Raw genomic sequence first — 14,260 nt, forward strand, 5'->3', positions numbered from 1 at the left:
GGGGCGGGGCGGTGCCGCCTCAGCAGTCACTCAGCTGGCGCGTGGGCTGGCGCGGGGCTGCTGTGTGGAGGTGGCCGGGGGTAACGGCCGGCGGCCCGGGCGGGAGCCGCTGCCCACCCGTGACACCTCCGTAGGGACGGGTTTTTTTGTTGTTTTTTTGGGGTTTTTTTTGTTACAGTGGGGGAGGGAGGCGCCGGCGGCGGCCCCCGGCGCTGTCGCGGGAGGGGCCCAGCCTTCGTTCCGGCTGCAGCGCGGGCGGCTGTGGCTGACCGGCCCGGGGACCCTCTCCGTCCGTTACGTGCGCCGTCATCTTTTTTTTTTTTTTTGCCGTTTTTGTTCTTAGTACCTATAAAATACCCCGATTCGTTCCTGAACCCCTTGTCTGGGCCCTTTGCTTTATTTCATGTATATATATTTCGAACTGTCAGCACAGGTCAGATCCTAAACGGGGGGGTGGGGGGGGGTGGGTAAACATACTCTCCTCGTCCCATTCTAAATTCAGCCATCTGACCTTTTTTTTTTGAGCTGCGTCACCTTTCTTTGCTCATGCAACAATTCCGTTTCATCTCTTCCCGAATTTTCTTTCAAATGTTGTTGTTTTTCTGGCATGAGCGTTTCATTTGTTGTGTTTTTATCTCTTTTGGATGAAAAGTCTTCAAAACTTACTTTTACCTGTTCATTCTCCTCATTCCATTATAACGACTGTGGCCATGAGAAAGAATTAACCTTGCTGAAGAAGATTGTTGGCAATATCAAGTCAGCGTTAAAGGGTACTTTTTAGTAGTTGCCTTTTTGCCATTGAGAGCTAATCTGTTACTGTATCTCTGTTCTGAAGTAGCTCACTTACCTAAGCATTCACTTCTTGTGGAAAAAGCAGGTGGGTGACTGGATTCATGAGAATGACACAAGAGAAGAGATTTACTAGAAGATCTTCCTACATGTATTGGGACTTTTTACCTAAAAGTATTTCCTAATTTATAAGTAAAACATCTATATTAAAATTTTCAAATACGGGTGCCTAAAATTGGGCCCTTATTGCAAGTACTTGGCTTGCTCCTGACATACTGCATTTTCCTGGAATTCCAAGCTAGATCTGGTTTGGATATCTTAATACAAATTGTTGGATCCTAGTGATTGCCAAAGATGTAAATATTTGTCTTGAATTGTTCCTATGCATTTATAGTGAAGGTATAAATCACTTAATAAATTGAGCACACTGCGAAGCGTAAAGATTGATTTCCATAATGCACAGTTTACCTGTAAGGAAACTACCTCTTACAGTGTTCTGGCTGGCTAATAACTTGCTGACTTCTCTTTCCCTAATTATTACAGTTACTTACTCTTCTCTTTTTTTCTTCTTTTTCTTTTTTCCCCCCCCTTCCAAATGCTGATAACCTAGGGAGCTGTTAGTGAGGTAAGGCCTGAATCAGCTTTGTCAAGGTTTGTTGTGTACCAGCCATGTATTTTAGAACTTTTGATTTTATGCCATATTCAGGGTCAGGGGGTTGGACCAGATGGCCTACAGAGGTCCCTTCCAGCCTCAGCCATTCTGTGATTCTGCGAATCCCAAATTCTTGACTCATTTCCAGCTCTAGAAGTAAAATAGCATTTCTTCACCGATAATACTGATGCATTGCGGTAAACAGTGTGGAAACTTGGTTTAAATTAAAAACTTTAAATATTTAATCTGATAATGGGGCAGGGAAGAAAGGGGATTGTGATTGCTAAATCAAATATGCAATAGAGTAGGTAACCAAGATGGATTGAGAAACTTCTCCTGGCTTTTTTCCAAGCTTTATACCTATCAATCAGACCTTTTTTTGGAAACAGTGACCTGGGCATTCTCAAAATTTTGAAATAATAAACCTTCAGCTAAGTGTCTGTCAATTCCACAGTTGAATGAGCTACTTAAATTTTTGTGTAACTTAATCAGCAATACAATTTTGCCACTAAAGATGTAGTGTGTTCCTTATGCTATGGCCAAGGCGCATCATGGGCAGATGAACATCCTATCTGATGCTGCAGTGAAAGTTAATAAAGTTAGGTAAAAATACTAAATGTTCATTAGTCAATAGCCTGTGTTCATTCTTTAAGACAGAACAGTAATGTATTTTTAAACATCCTTCTTACCTCTCCCCTACCATGCCACCCTCTCTGTTCTGTGTTTCACATATTCTCAGGTATGTCACTTTTTATGTTCTCTTACCATTTTAAAGTAGTGGCTGTGCTGTTACCCACTGAAATGATTGTTATTGCCTTGTCCCGCCTCACCTTCTCTTCCTAATGAAAAGGAAGAGTGAAAATAGTCATACTCCAGAAATCTGCTGGTTTTTTTTGTTTTGTTTTGTGTGGGTTTTTTTCAAACAATTTTTTTGCTCTATCAAGGCAAAATTAAAGTCAGTGCACAGAGTCATCAAAATCTGCATTGGCTGACTATATTCATACAGGCAATCTGGCATGTGAAGGGAAAAATAATAATGGGGTTTTGATGCTTTTCACAGTCTTTTGAAACTTTTATTTTTAGATAATCAATAGTATTACAAATTTAAACTTCTGTTCTCTTTTTCTAATCTTAATTTTAAATACTGGGTTTTAAAGGACTTCTGGCACATACATACAAAATAAAAGTTCTCTAGTACTGTAGGGATATAGAATTGTAAAATAGTTTGGGTTGGAAGGGACCTTTAAAGGTCATCTAGTCCAACCCCCATGACCATTTTTGTGGCGCTCCTCTGGACCCGCTCCAACAGGTCCTTGTCTTTCCTGTGCTGAGGGCTGCAGAGCTGGAGGCAGTGCTCCAGGTGGGGTCTCACCACAGCAGAGCAGAGGGGCAGAATCACCTTCCTCAACCTCCTGGGCACATTTCTTTTGATGCAGCCCAGGATAAGGTTGGCTTTCTGGTCTGTGAGCACACATTGTCGGCTCATATCCAGCTTTTCGTCCACCAGTACCCCGAATCCTTCTCCTCAGGGCTGCTGTCAATCCCTTCATCCCCCAGCCTGTATTGATACTGGGGGTTGCCCTGACCCAGGTGCAGGACCCTGCACATGGCCTTGTAGAGCCTCATGCAGTTCACACGGGCCCACTTCTTGAGCCTGTCCAGGTCCCTTTGGATGGCATCCTGTCCCTCAGGCATGTCAACTACACTACTCAGCTTGGTGTCATCCTCAAAATTGCTGAGGATGCACTCAATCCCACTATGTCATTGATAAAGATACTGAACAGTACTGATCCCAAAATGGGCCCCTGAGGGACACCACTTGTCACTGATCTCCATCTGGACATTGAGCTGGTGACCACTACTACCCTCTGGATGCAACCAACCAACCAATTCCATATCCACTGAACAGTCCACCCATCAAATCCAGATCTCTGCAATTTAGAGAGAAGGATGTTGGGGGGGGGACCTTGTCAAAGGCCTTACAGAAGTCCAGGCAGATGATATCTGTAGCTCTTCCCTTGTCAACTGATTAGTCACTCCACGATAGAAGGCCACTAGTGACTTGCCCTTGGTGAAACTGAGCCACTGGTGAGTTTACTTGCCAAATTATTTCAGTTTGGGAGTACTGTTAGAATTTATTTGAGAATTCACCTACTTTTGCTTGATAATTATATTAAAATATTGCTCATGTTTTGGATTTGTCTTTTTTTTTTTTTAAGGCATCTCGAGTGATGGTAGCATCGCGTAACTATGCAGACTTTGCAAGTGAAGCCACGTTTGAAATTAAGGTAAAGAAGCGGAACACTTAATACTGGCATTCTGTATAAGCCATTGTTGTAGATCTTGACATGATGGACTTGCCCCCTTATCTTTTTAATTATAAAGGTACTGTTTGAATTCCCAGAGCCAAACCCCTCACTATCTGGCCTGATTCCTGAAGTGCTGTCCTTGGCAGTATGTAGGAATATTACTTGTTTCTTAAGAATGTGAAGTTATCATTCTTTGCAGCGTGATGCTGCAGTGCAACTGTGAGAATGGTATAAAGGAGCTAAAGAACCTTTTCCATTCTGAGGGAAGAGTATTAATGTGTCCTTGATGCTTTTTAAAAAAACAGCTGGTGTTTGCTGCCTACCCTTCTTTCCATCTCCTTTTTGTTTATGGAGTCACAGGGGCTGTATCCCAGAGGTGCAGCTGATGGAGGTCCGTAGGGATTTTGGAGGAAAAAATACGGCATCCTTTTTTATGGTGCTGTTCATAAAACATATTTTATATTCTGTCAGCTTTCCGCTGTGGCCAGGTCTCCGGAAAAAAACAATGCTTCCCCTGGTGGCAGCTCTTGTGCTGGCTTTTCATTCAGGAATTGATAGAAAAAAATCTGAAAGAAATTATTTAGATTTCTTTCTGCCCTGCTCCCTGTTTGTCTGTGCCTGTGAAGTATTAAAATTATTTCACAGATGGAAGGGAGGGAAAATATGTTTATACGAAAAGCCTTTTCTGAGTAGGTAACCAGGTTTAACGTTTGCTCCTGTGTTGATTACAAGACTCCTAAGTTTCTATTGTTATGTGAACTCTGAAGCAGAGCTGTCCTGAGAGTGGTATAACTGTGTGTTATATGCAATTCATCTAGGTGTCAGTGGATTTCCTCTGGAGAGGCTTTTGCTTTAATATAAACTGTCTTTAAGTGGCAAAAATACTGCTATGTAGGTTAATCTGCACTGACAGGGTAATTTGTTTGGTCTGTTCCACTGAACTTGACTGGTTTTATTTTTTTTTAATTATTGGGGTTTTATTTTTAATTTTTGTATGGGTACCTAAAGTCAGCCCTCCCTCAGTAGAGTCCATGGTTTGGGGAGGAAGTTGTACTGGACACATGGTGGTTTGATGGGCAGGGTGGCTGGTGCAGGAGTGCTTTATTACTGCTTGTTAGAAGTGGTGGAAAGAGAGGTGAGATCCAGTCTTAGACCAGATTTTACAAACTGGTTCACAAAGGATGCTGTCTTTCTTGTCTCTTCACTAAGCTTCTGTAGCTCTTACCAAGTATTTCATGGTTTTCCCATATTTTGTGAGGACTGTAGTTCATCTACTGCTAGTAGGAATGACAAGGCTTCATTTCATGAGTGGAAATCTGTCTTTATTAAAAGTAAAGCTTTTATTTCTCTGAATTTGGAAATAGTGCACAAACTTTACAGTTCCTTTGACCTACGAATTTAAGTTCTGCTGGCTCTCTTTTTTTTAAAACATATTAAAATCTGAATTTGAAAATGGCATATCATAAAAAAATAACTGATATTCATAAATAGGATGAATTAAATTCAAGAAAGGATTACTTGTTCAACTTCACAGAAATGTGACCTCCATCGCCTGGAAGAGGGCCCTAGTACCACAGCAGTGATGACTCGAGATGAGGGGCTTCATTACTACAAGACAATGCAGATTATACGACGCATGGAGCTGAAGTCTGACCAGCTGTACAAGCAGAAGATTATTCGTGGCTTCTGCCACTTATATGATGGCCAGGTGAGAATTTTTTTTGCAAAAGAGTATTGTCTTATTTTACCTAATGTGGGGATTTGAATAGAGTGGAGAGTAAATCTAGAATTGAGTATCTATCTACAATGTCTGAAGTTTTAGCTGGTTCCATGATTTAGTCCATTATTTCTTTAAAAGCAATGTCTTAGCATGCAAGGTTATCCCTAAGATCGTGGGGCAGCAATAAGAAGAGAGAGAAGACAAGGTGCAGCTGGAGACCAGCTGGATGTCAGGAATGAGCAACTACAGCATATTAAATTCAACACATTTGGAGGCCAACGTCCTCCTCAAGCTTCATTGATGTTTTTTGTTCCAGTGTCTCATAGATCATGTGCCCACTAAAAAGCAATAGCGAGAAGGAACTTTGTGAACTTAGTGAAGCTTTGCTGTCTGTCTGTTCTCCTCTGCTGTTTTTGAATTGTGGTTGTTTAGATGCTTTATTTGGGAGATGGGTGTAGAAAAAGTGCGCAGAATTTTGCAGCTTCTGGTTCCCCTCCCATCTGCTTTTGTTAGTCACAGTCAGGTTGGAATTTACAGCCCAGGGCTGTTGTAGCTCTAGGCCTGCTGCCCCTTGGCGTTTAAGGCGGTCTCCTGTACCTGCTCTCTTCCAGCTTTCTGCTGCAATTTGATGTGTGGGGGATCGTAGCTGTGTGCTTTTCTTCATTGCTAAGCTCACTTTTCCTTTGTAACAGGAGGCTTGCTGTGTGGGGCTTGAAGCTGCCATAAAGCCCACAGACCACGTGATAACTGCTTACAGAGCTCACGGCTTTACCTACGCACGAGGAGTGCCTGTTCGAGAAATTCTCGCTGAACTTACAGGTTTGTGCCAAGTACAACGAGGATATTTGTGCTGTGCACTTGTGTATTTTTTATTCAATTCAAAGTTACGCTGATGCACAAAGTATACTGAGGCTTCAGAAGCAATTTAGTGACGTAGCAGAGTAAATACATTTTATAATTCTATGATGCAACCACTTTTTACTAAAAAATGTTAAGACATAAGGAATATTTAAGTGCTGGTACTTCTAAAACACAAATTCAGAAAATTTTTCTTGGTACCATATGCTGTATTTGCTGTGCTGCAGCAGCTTGTTTAAATGGAACTTGCTGGTGGTAGGCATTTGTCCTCAATAAGACAGAGCATTCTGCTTCCTAGGAGACAGCCGTGGATTTTCATGTACGCTGCTGAAGTATTAGGAAGACTGGCAAACACTGTCTGTAATGATAAATGGAATGGTTTGGGAAAATTTGATTGTAACATGATTAAATGGTAATTTAGACAGATGTGAGATTTTGCAGAAAGGAGAGATGGTTATTCACAGTAGGGTTATAGGTGGAGCAGGGCAGGGAAGAGAGGGTCAGCCTGCTGAGCTTTTAAAGATCTAGTGACAGGAAGCCAGAAGAGAAAAGTGAACAAGGAGCTTGAAAGCTTTTATGAATCATTGGTATAATAAAGACTTGATCTGAGAATTTGCACACTGGAAACATTAATACAGGAAAGCACATTTTGGAGGTAGAGGTATGGTTTTGTATATTAAGAATGTATGTGTGTGTTAAGAATGCATATGAATAATGTTGTGGATGATCAATTTGCCAAGTGTCACTGAATACTCAGAGAAAGTAAATGAGGAGACTGTCATGGCTGAAATCTACGGGCCCTGAAACTACAAATACCGGTGATGATGTTTTTTTAATTTCTTTTCATGACACTCGTCACCTTCTATAGCATTATGTTTGGGTTTAGTGGGGTTCTTTTAACTGGGAAAGAGCAGCTGTGGTACAGAGACTGGTGTTCCAAGAAATGATGCTTGGGACACGTGCTGCTGGAGCTGATTCTTGCAAACCGAAAGACAGCCTGAGTTACAGTGACCAAGAATGACAGAATTAGAAAGTCTTTGAAGGAACAGGAAGCAGAGTTACCCAAAATAGGACTCGTAGATAAGATCCTACAGGAAACAAACCATAGAAAAGGACCTTTCAGGAGAATTGATGACTCCCTGAGAAATGGTTTTGTGGATATCAGTGTGGATTGTTCTAAGAAAAGTAGAATGTATAGCAAAATGTGACATTCGTCAATCAGGAGTTTGTAACTAAAATACAAGAAGGGGTTGTACCAAAAGTGGAGGGAAATTACTGAAGTTTAATTGCATTTAAGAAAAATAGTTTTCTGATTAAAATTAGACAATCCTTTTTTTTTTTTGTTTCTTTGGCTCTAGTTGGCAGAATCCATAAAAGCTCACATGAGCTCTCAATGCATAAGCATATGAAAGGTAAAAGAAAGACTAATAGTAAAAATGATCCACTATCAAGTTAGAAAGAGAAGTACAAATCCCAGAAAGAGATCCAGCATTCAACTTCTAAAATAAACACCAAGGCTAAGGCAAAAAAACCCCCAAGCAAACAAGCTGTGCTTATTAGAAATAAAATGGAAGCCTCTGTAGCTAGTAACAAGAGAGATTAGAATAAGAAACAAAGTGGGCTGATGAGAAATTCTGTATTCTTAGATCAGCTCATTTAAATAGGGTTTGTTGTAATACTTCATGGACCACCAGTTATCTTCCAACTGCAGCTTGAATAATGCTGGCTCAGGGGACTTTTCGTTGTTTATCCCAGGGCAGGGTAGGGAGTTGCTGGTTGTTTGGGGTTTAGGGTTCTTTTTTTAAAATGTCCTGTCTGGTTGTTGTCACAGGGGAGACAAGCGTGGATTATTGCAACTAATTTGGAAAAGTGTTCGTATCTTTCTTGCAGAAGCCAGAAGTAGTAAGGACTCTGTATATTTCTTACAGATTACATATATGAGAAATACAGACCATGTTGGCCATTAAAAAAACCAAAGAAACTCATATTTATCAGAAGGGGCTTTTGTATAGTACGACACTGAAACTTCTTGGTTTTAAAACGTCTTCTTAATCTTATTTTGCATTTCCTGAATGATGTTTTCATTATCATTATCTTCTTTTTTCCCCCTTCCCTTATTTGTTGTGTGATATATTTAACTGTAAGCTCTTTGGGGAGAGGCCATTGTGTCTTAACTCCAAATGTATCTAATGACAACAAAACAGTCTTAGTGTTACTACCTTTAGGAATTGAATTAGATGTTCCCATTTGTATAGCATTTTTCCCCTGGAAAAAATTAATGGCTTGTTACTCATGTTTCAGGTCGAAAAGGAGGATGTGTGAAGGGAAAAGGAGGATCAATGCACATGTATACCAAAAACTTCTATGGTGGCAATGGTATTGTTGGTGCTCAGGTATATATATATGTATATACAACTTTAAAGCACAAGTTGAATTTGGCTCATGTCCTGTGTTGGTGTTTCCTCTCGTTTCTGTGGTGTGAGCTCATATGCAGATACCTTTGCTCTGTGGCTATTAAATCTATTACGCCCTTATTCTGGTTTGCTCACAGTTTTGTGGACTGTAGCAAAAATGAATCAAATTGAGAATGTACTTGATATTTGGGTTGCAATACAGATTGGAACCAATGTAAGTGGGTTGGTAACAACTTGTTTGTTGAGCAGATCTCTAATAGCATAAATGTCTCGTTACTGTTCCCAAGCTGTCTGTCTGCCACTCCTCTGAACGTTGTTCTAAAATTTTGGTTTGTCCCATACTCTGTGATAGGTTCCTCTTGGAGCTGGGATTGCACTGGCCTGTAAATACTTTGGTAAAAACGAAGTGTGTCTGACGTTGTACGGGGATGGTGCAGCCAATCAGGTAAACGAGCTTTGTCTGATGGGGCTGGGTGAGGGAGAGTGTGACTGTGGGGAACTTCCCTTCTGTGACCTGTGATCTCTGCCTTTAGCATGCCGGTGGGAGAGCACCTTTCACCCTCAGGTGTAGTGTCTGCCACCCGGGCACGGTCTGACTTGGATCTTGTGCTGAGATTGTTGTGTTGAGCTTTCTGCTCCAAGGGTGCTTTTTTTAAAGGAGTCCACTGATAGTGAAAAAGCAATCCTGGAGAGAGAAGACAGTGTACACCCCCTGTCCTACACCCGCTGTAGTTTTTCTTAGGGCTTTTGTTGTGAAGTGCTGTTCACTGAGACCAACTTCACATTGGTGGCTGGGCATCTTGCAAATTTGGACACTGGCACATCTTATACATTTGCATTGTCTTACACGTTTGAGTAGGGGTGTATTTCAAGTATTGTATAGTCTTCAGAGGGATTGTTCAGATCAATAGTGAAGTTAATTGCTTAGATGCTCTTAATATAACAGGAAGATAGTGGGTGCCTGGATTGGTTTTTTTTAATCACGTTTTGGATCTGTTTCTGTCCTTCCCCACCCCCACTCTGAACTCTGCCCTTGTTGCTGGAGTGGAGGGGAAGCTTCTCAGCTCCTTCCCTCCTGGAGAGCTCTAGACACTAAGGCAGTGAGTGGGGCTGCTGGTTAATTATTTGAACACTGCACAAGTCATGGGAGGAGGGCTTTCCAGTTACTCGTTATCCCCTTTCTAGTTGCGCATGGGTCACCTCAGTGCGACACCCTGAGCTCTGTGTGCTGTAAGGAGAGCTCTGAACGCTGGCAGTGAAGATGGCAGTGCTGCTGAGTAGGGAGAAACATCTAACTTTCATTTCTGAAGATGGAGCAGAGGCCAGAGCATCTTGCAGAGCCACTTAGTATTGACACTCTGGCCAGTATCTTCACGTTATCAGCAGAGGCATTAAGCCAGATAAGAAAGTGGTGGTTTAGAGTGCACTGCTGAGATAATTTACTACTTTCAAAACACAGGTGATCTCAGTTCTTGTTTTTTCCTGTCTTTGACTTGGAGTAGCAAGTAACTGTGGTTGAACTTTTCTTTTACTTTGCTGTAGCAGCATCCTGCCAGATTAATCAATTGTGACGGGTTTTTTATGACTGTAGCTGAACTATTTCAGTTAAAGTTGAAGGTTTTGTGGTACCCTACCACAGATATTGAAATTGGTTTGAAAATTAAGTTCTGTAAACTATTAGTTGAGATTAAAGTTACCTTACATAGCGTAGCTTCTCTTTTATTCCTGCTCAGCTGCAGCAAGTGGCTGGTTTCATGTCAGTTTCAGTATTAAAATTTCTCCTAGCAAGACCTCTGCAACCGAATGATTTTCCGTTGAACCTAATGCTTGAAGGCTGAGCTCCTTGCGTAGATGTAACTCACCTTTATCTTTCAGGGCCAGATATTTGAAACGTACAATATGGCCGCCCTATGGAAGCTGCCTTGTATTTTCATCTGTGAGAACAACCGCTATGGGATGGGAACATCGGTTGAGAGAGCTGCAGCCAGCACCGACTACTACAAAAGAGGAGATTTCATCCCAGGGCTCAGGGTGAGGACAACCCCAGGGGCTCAGGGGGTGGGAGTAGGGGGGATGTGCGTGCACACACCTGCACAACACATACATATGTATGTATTGCTTTTATTTACAAATGTATTTATAAATATTTTTTTTGATGTAGGAAAATTTGAAACTGAATTCCTGTTGCACTTGTGGAAGTACTGAAATTGGAAGTTTGGGGGTTGGCGGTTTTTTGCCTCAACTTACAGTTTGTGTTTTATCAGGTGGATGGCATGGATGTTCTCTGTGTCCGAGAAGCAGCAAAGTTTGCAGCTGAGCACTGCAGAGCTGGGAAAGTAAGTCTGTAATTGTCATTCCTTTTCCACAGGTGAAATTTGTAGCCAGATTATTGCTGCATATTGCTGCATTCCTCATTGAGCCCATTTTCTCCCGTCAGTGTTGAAACTGTATTTGACCTTTATCTCCTTTCTTCTCTATAGTATTGAACTTCTAAGTAATTGAGTGGTTCTTTAATTCTGTTAGAATTTATTAACATGCAATTGGTATTAACGAAGGATTTAAAAAATGTATGTATATCTCCTGGTAGTCTTGTCATTCTTCTCCCCATTTCTACCGCAGTTCAGTTCTATTGTGAAAGGTGTTCTGACTGTCAGGCAGTTGTGTTCTTCATGAAGAGATTAATTAGGGGAAGCATCAAAGAAAGTAGTGATCATTTTATATTTACAACAAATGGAAAGTGAATTAAAAGTTTTTGGAGTCACCGTTAGTGTCTGTCACCCAAGTACGATACTGAAGTACCAGGTACTGAAGTACCCAGTACTGGTTCTGAAGATTTTTATTATTTGGTGAAATAATGTTTCCACTGGGGGCGTACAACAGAAAAAGGTTCATACAGAAGAATAAGGTTTTGAGAATTACAATCTTACAGTGAAACAACAGACAACTTTAAATGGTCTGAGTGATGGTGGAATGATATTGGAAGGGAAGAAATTGTTTAATGCTGCTCAGTAAGAGCAATAAGAAGAACATGATAGTAAGCGCTCACAGTATCAACATAGGCTTTCAGTTCAAAAGAGTTACATTTCCTTTTACTAGTTGTGATAATGTTATGTAAATGAAACTGAGAAAAAGCATTGATTTAGAATCATTCATCACTGGTGCAATTCATCAAATATAGCAAATACTTGCTGCTAGCACACCACACTGGTCACTCAAGGCGGTAACACACTGTATTTTTATTTTTGAAGGGTCCTATTCTGATGGAGTTACAGACATACCGTTATCATGGCCACAGTATGAGTGACCCTGGAATAAGGTACTGTGACATTCTTTCTTGGCATTCACTCAAAACAAGTTATTGGATTTGACGATTAAATCCATTATGAAGTGTATCTAAAGGTTATGATGACATGGCTATGAGCAGTTTGATCTCTCATCTCATTGCTCAGTTGATAATCCATGGCCACGTAAGATACTTGGTTAACTTGCAGTATGAAGAGATGTAGTTCTAGAACAAGCACAAAGCCAGTTAAACTTCTGGACTTTGTAGTAACGAATTCTGCTTTTGGTGTGACTGTATGTTGTGTTCTGACTAAGCTTTGACTGTGCTTTTCCAGGGTTTTTAGAGTATTTAAAACACTGTAAGTTAAAATCACAGGAACAGTTTGTCCAGTTGAGTGAAACCCTTCTTAAAAATACAAATATACAGTTGCCAAAATGATGTGGACATTGCACCAGCTGACAAATCTGAAGTGGAGGCGTGTCCCGGCACTTTGCTGGGAGGTTGCAGTGAATTAGCAGCACACAGCAAGTCCTCTAGCTCCCACCCAGGGGAGATGGGAAGGAGGAAATACAGCCCCTTGTAGTAACTGTCTCAGGCTGGGATTGCTCCCCTTTCCCTGCTTAGGTTATACTCAAGTCTGGAGCTACTTCAGCATTATTTCTGCTTACAGCTCTAAGAAGTCTTCTAGATGTAGCTGTGCCACCCTTTGAGCAATGAGTGTTGCTGTATTTTCGTTGCATTCCTGGCAGTTCTTTGGCCACACCTTTTTCTAATAGTGAGCTGTGTCCAGAACCTCACCTCTGTTCAAGGGTAGCACTTCAGAGGTTCATGTCTTTGCTTGTCTTGCTCCCAGCTATCGTACCAGAGAAGAAATTCAAGAAGTGAGGAGCAAAAGTGATCCCATTACTCTGCTGAAGGACAGAATGGTCAACAATAACCTTGCTAGCATTGAAGAATTAAAGGTATGGCTTTAACTGCTATTTAAGCAAGCTCTTGAGCATTCACACACTAATAATCTCTGAAAAGCACATTGTAGGGCACAAAAGCACACACAAATGCATCGCTTGTTCTTTGAAATTCTTTAGTTTGTTTAAAACTGCTTTTATTGGTAATTTTTTGTTGCAGACTGACTAGTGAAGTTGCAGTCTCCTGGAAAGGTGTTTTGCTTTCAGGTGCTGAGCGTAACTCAGCAGTGCAGGGCTGTGTGTATGGGTATCCGTGTTTCAAGTACAGCTCTTGTCACATAATAACATGTAGAAATCAAAATTAGCCAGGCTTTCTCAGTTACCTAGGAAGGGGGTAAAGCTTTGAAAGGGAGATCATCAACACTGAGAAGTCCTAGTGAAGGACCCAGGAACCCTCTAAGCAAATGTTGTAAATGCTTTCATCAACTCTGTTTTAAAAAATTGACTCTGACATGCTCAGTGTTGTGCAGAATCAGAATGGAAAACTTAAAGGCTGGGTGGGGTCCTGTTGCCCTGGCAATACGTTACCTGTACTATCCAAAAGGGCCAAATGCTGCAGTTTAGTAGGGAGGGAGTTTTCACAGTATCCTGACCAATACTTAATCATTGTGTTTAAATTCAAAATGATGCTGCTTTTTCTGAGCTATCTAATAATAAGCATCTGGTTTTGGTTAGGAAATTGACGTGGCAGTAAGGAAGGAGATCGAGGAAGCCGCTCAGTTTGCTACCACTGACCCAGAGCCACCCCTGGAAGAACTAGGTAACCACATCTACTTCAACGAGCCACCCTTTGAAGTACGTGGCCCCAACCAGTGGATAAGGTACAAGTCTGTCAGCTAAAGGCCCTTCTGTGTTGGCATAACTTATTCATAAGAATAAGTGAATGCATTTACAGGAACTATGACGACTCAGAAACAAACCTTAAGCTTATTTAAAAGCTCTTTCAAAAGAGGAAATGTGTAGGGAAATCCATTTTGGTATGGATTTTCTTAAACATGCTGAATGTTGTTTCAGAAGGAGCTAAGTTAAGGGAAAGCAGTCATTTATTTAAATTGCTATATATTTGCTTTACTGACTTCTCTTTTGATTGCTGTATGTGTTATGTACAGTGTAAAAAAAAAAAAAAGAAAATATTAAACTTTAACAACATTTATCTGCTGGTCTGTTTGCTTTGTTTCTTGATGCACAACTTTCCCCAAAAAGCACCAAAAGGCCATTTAGATGCTACGTTTTTGCTGCAGAAAACTTTCTAAATGAAAACACCACACCA

The 14,260-nt window shown here is 41.0% G+C and overlaps 1 protein-coding gene across 2 annotated transcripts in view; it reads left to right on the forward strand.

Moving 5' to 3' along the window:
* The window catches only part of PDHA1 (pyruvate dehydrogenase (lipoamide) alpha 1), a 14,492-nt gene extending 349 nt beyond the window's left edge, over positions 1–14,143 (forward strand). Inside the window, exons 2-12 of one of the 2 annotated variants that reach the window (XM_014960297.1) lie at positions 1,400–1,414; positions 3,661–3,729; positions 5,285–5,458; positions 6,163–6,289; positions 8,630–8,721; positions 9,095–9,187; positions 10,618–10,773; positions 11,007–11,078; positions 11,991–12,058; positions 12,879–12,987; positions 13,666–14,143. In XM_014960297.1, coding sequence (XP_014815783.1) covers positions 1,400–1,414; positions 3,661–3,729; positions 5,285–5,458; positions 6,163–6,289; positions 8,630–8,721; positions 9,095–9,187; positions 10,618–10,773; positions 11,007–11,078; positions 11,991–12,058; positions 12,879–12,987; positions 13,666–13,830 — 1,140 coding nt within the window. In that variant the 3' untranslated portion in view covers positions 13,831–14,143. The remainder of the gene's footprint in view (positions 1–1,399; positions 1,415–3,660; positions 3,730–5,284; positions 5,459–6,162; positions 6,290–8,629; positions 8,722–9,094; positions 9,188–10,617; positions 10,774–11,006; positions 11,079–11,990; positions 12,059–12,878; positions 12,988–13,665) is intronic. The other variant, XM_014960298.1, reaches the window with a different exon arrangement.
* Positions 14,144–14,260: the final 117 nt, after the last annotated feature.

The sequence above is a fragment of the Calidris pugnax genome, unplaced genomic scaffold, assembly GCF_001431845.1.
Source record: "Calidris pugnax isolate Ruff unplaced genomic scaffold, ASM143184v1 scaffold188, whole genome shotgun sequence".
Classification (NCBI taxonomy): domain Eukaryota; kingdom Metazoa; phylum Chordata; class Aves; order Charadriiformes; family Scolopacidae; genus Calidris; species Calidris pugnax.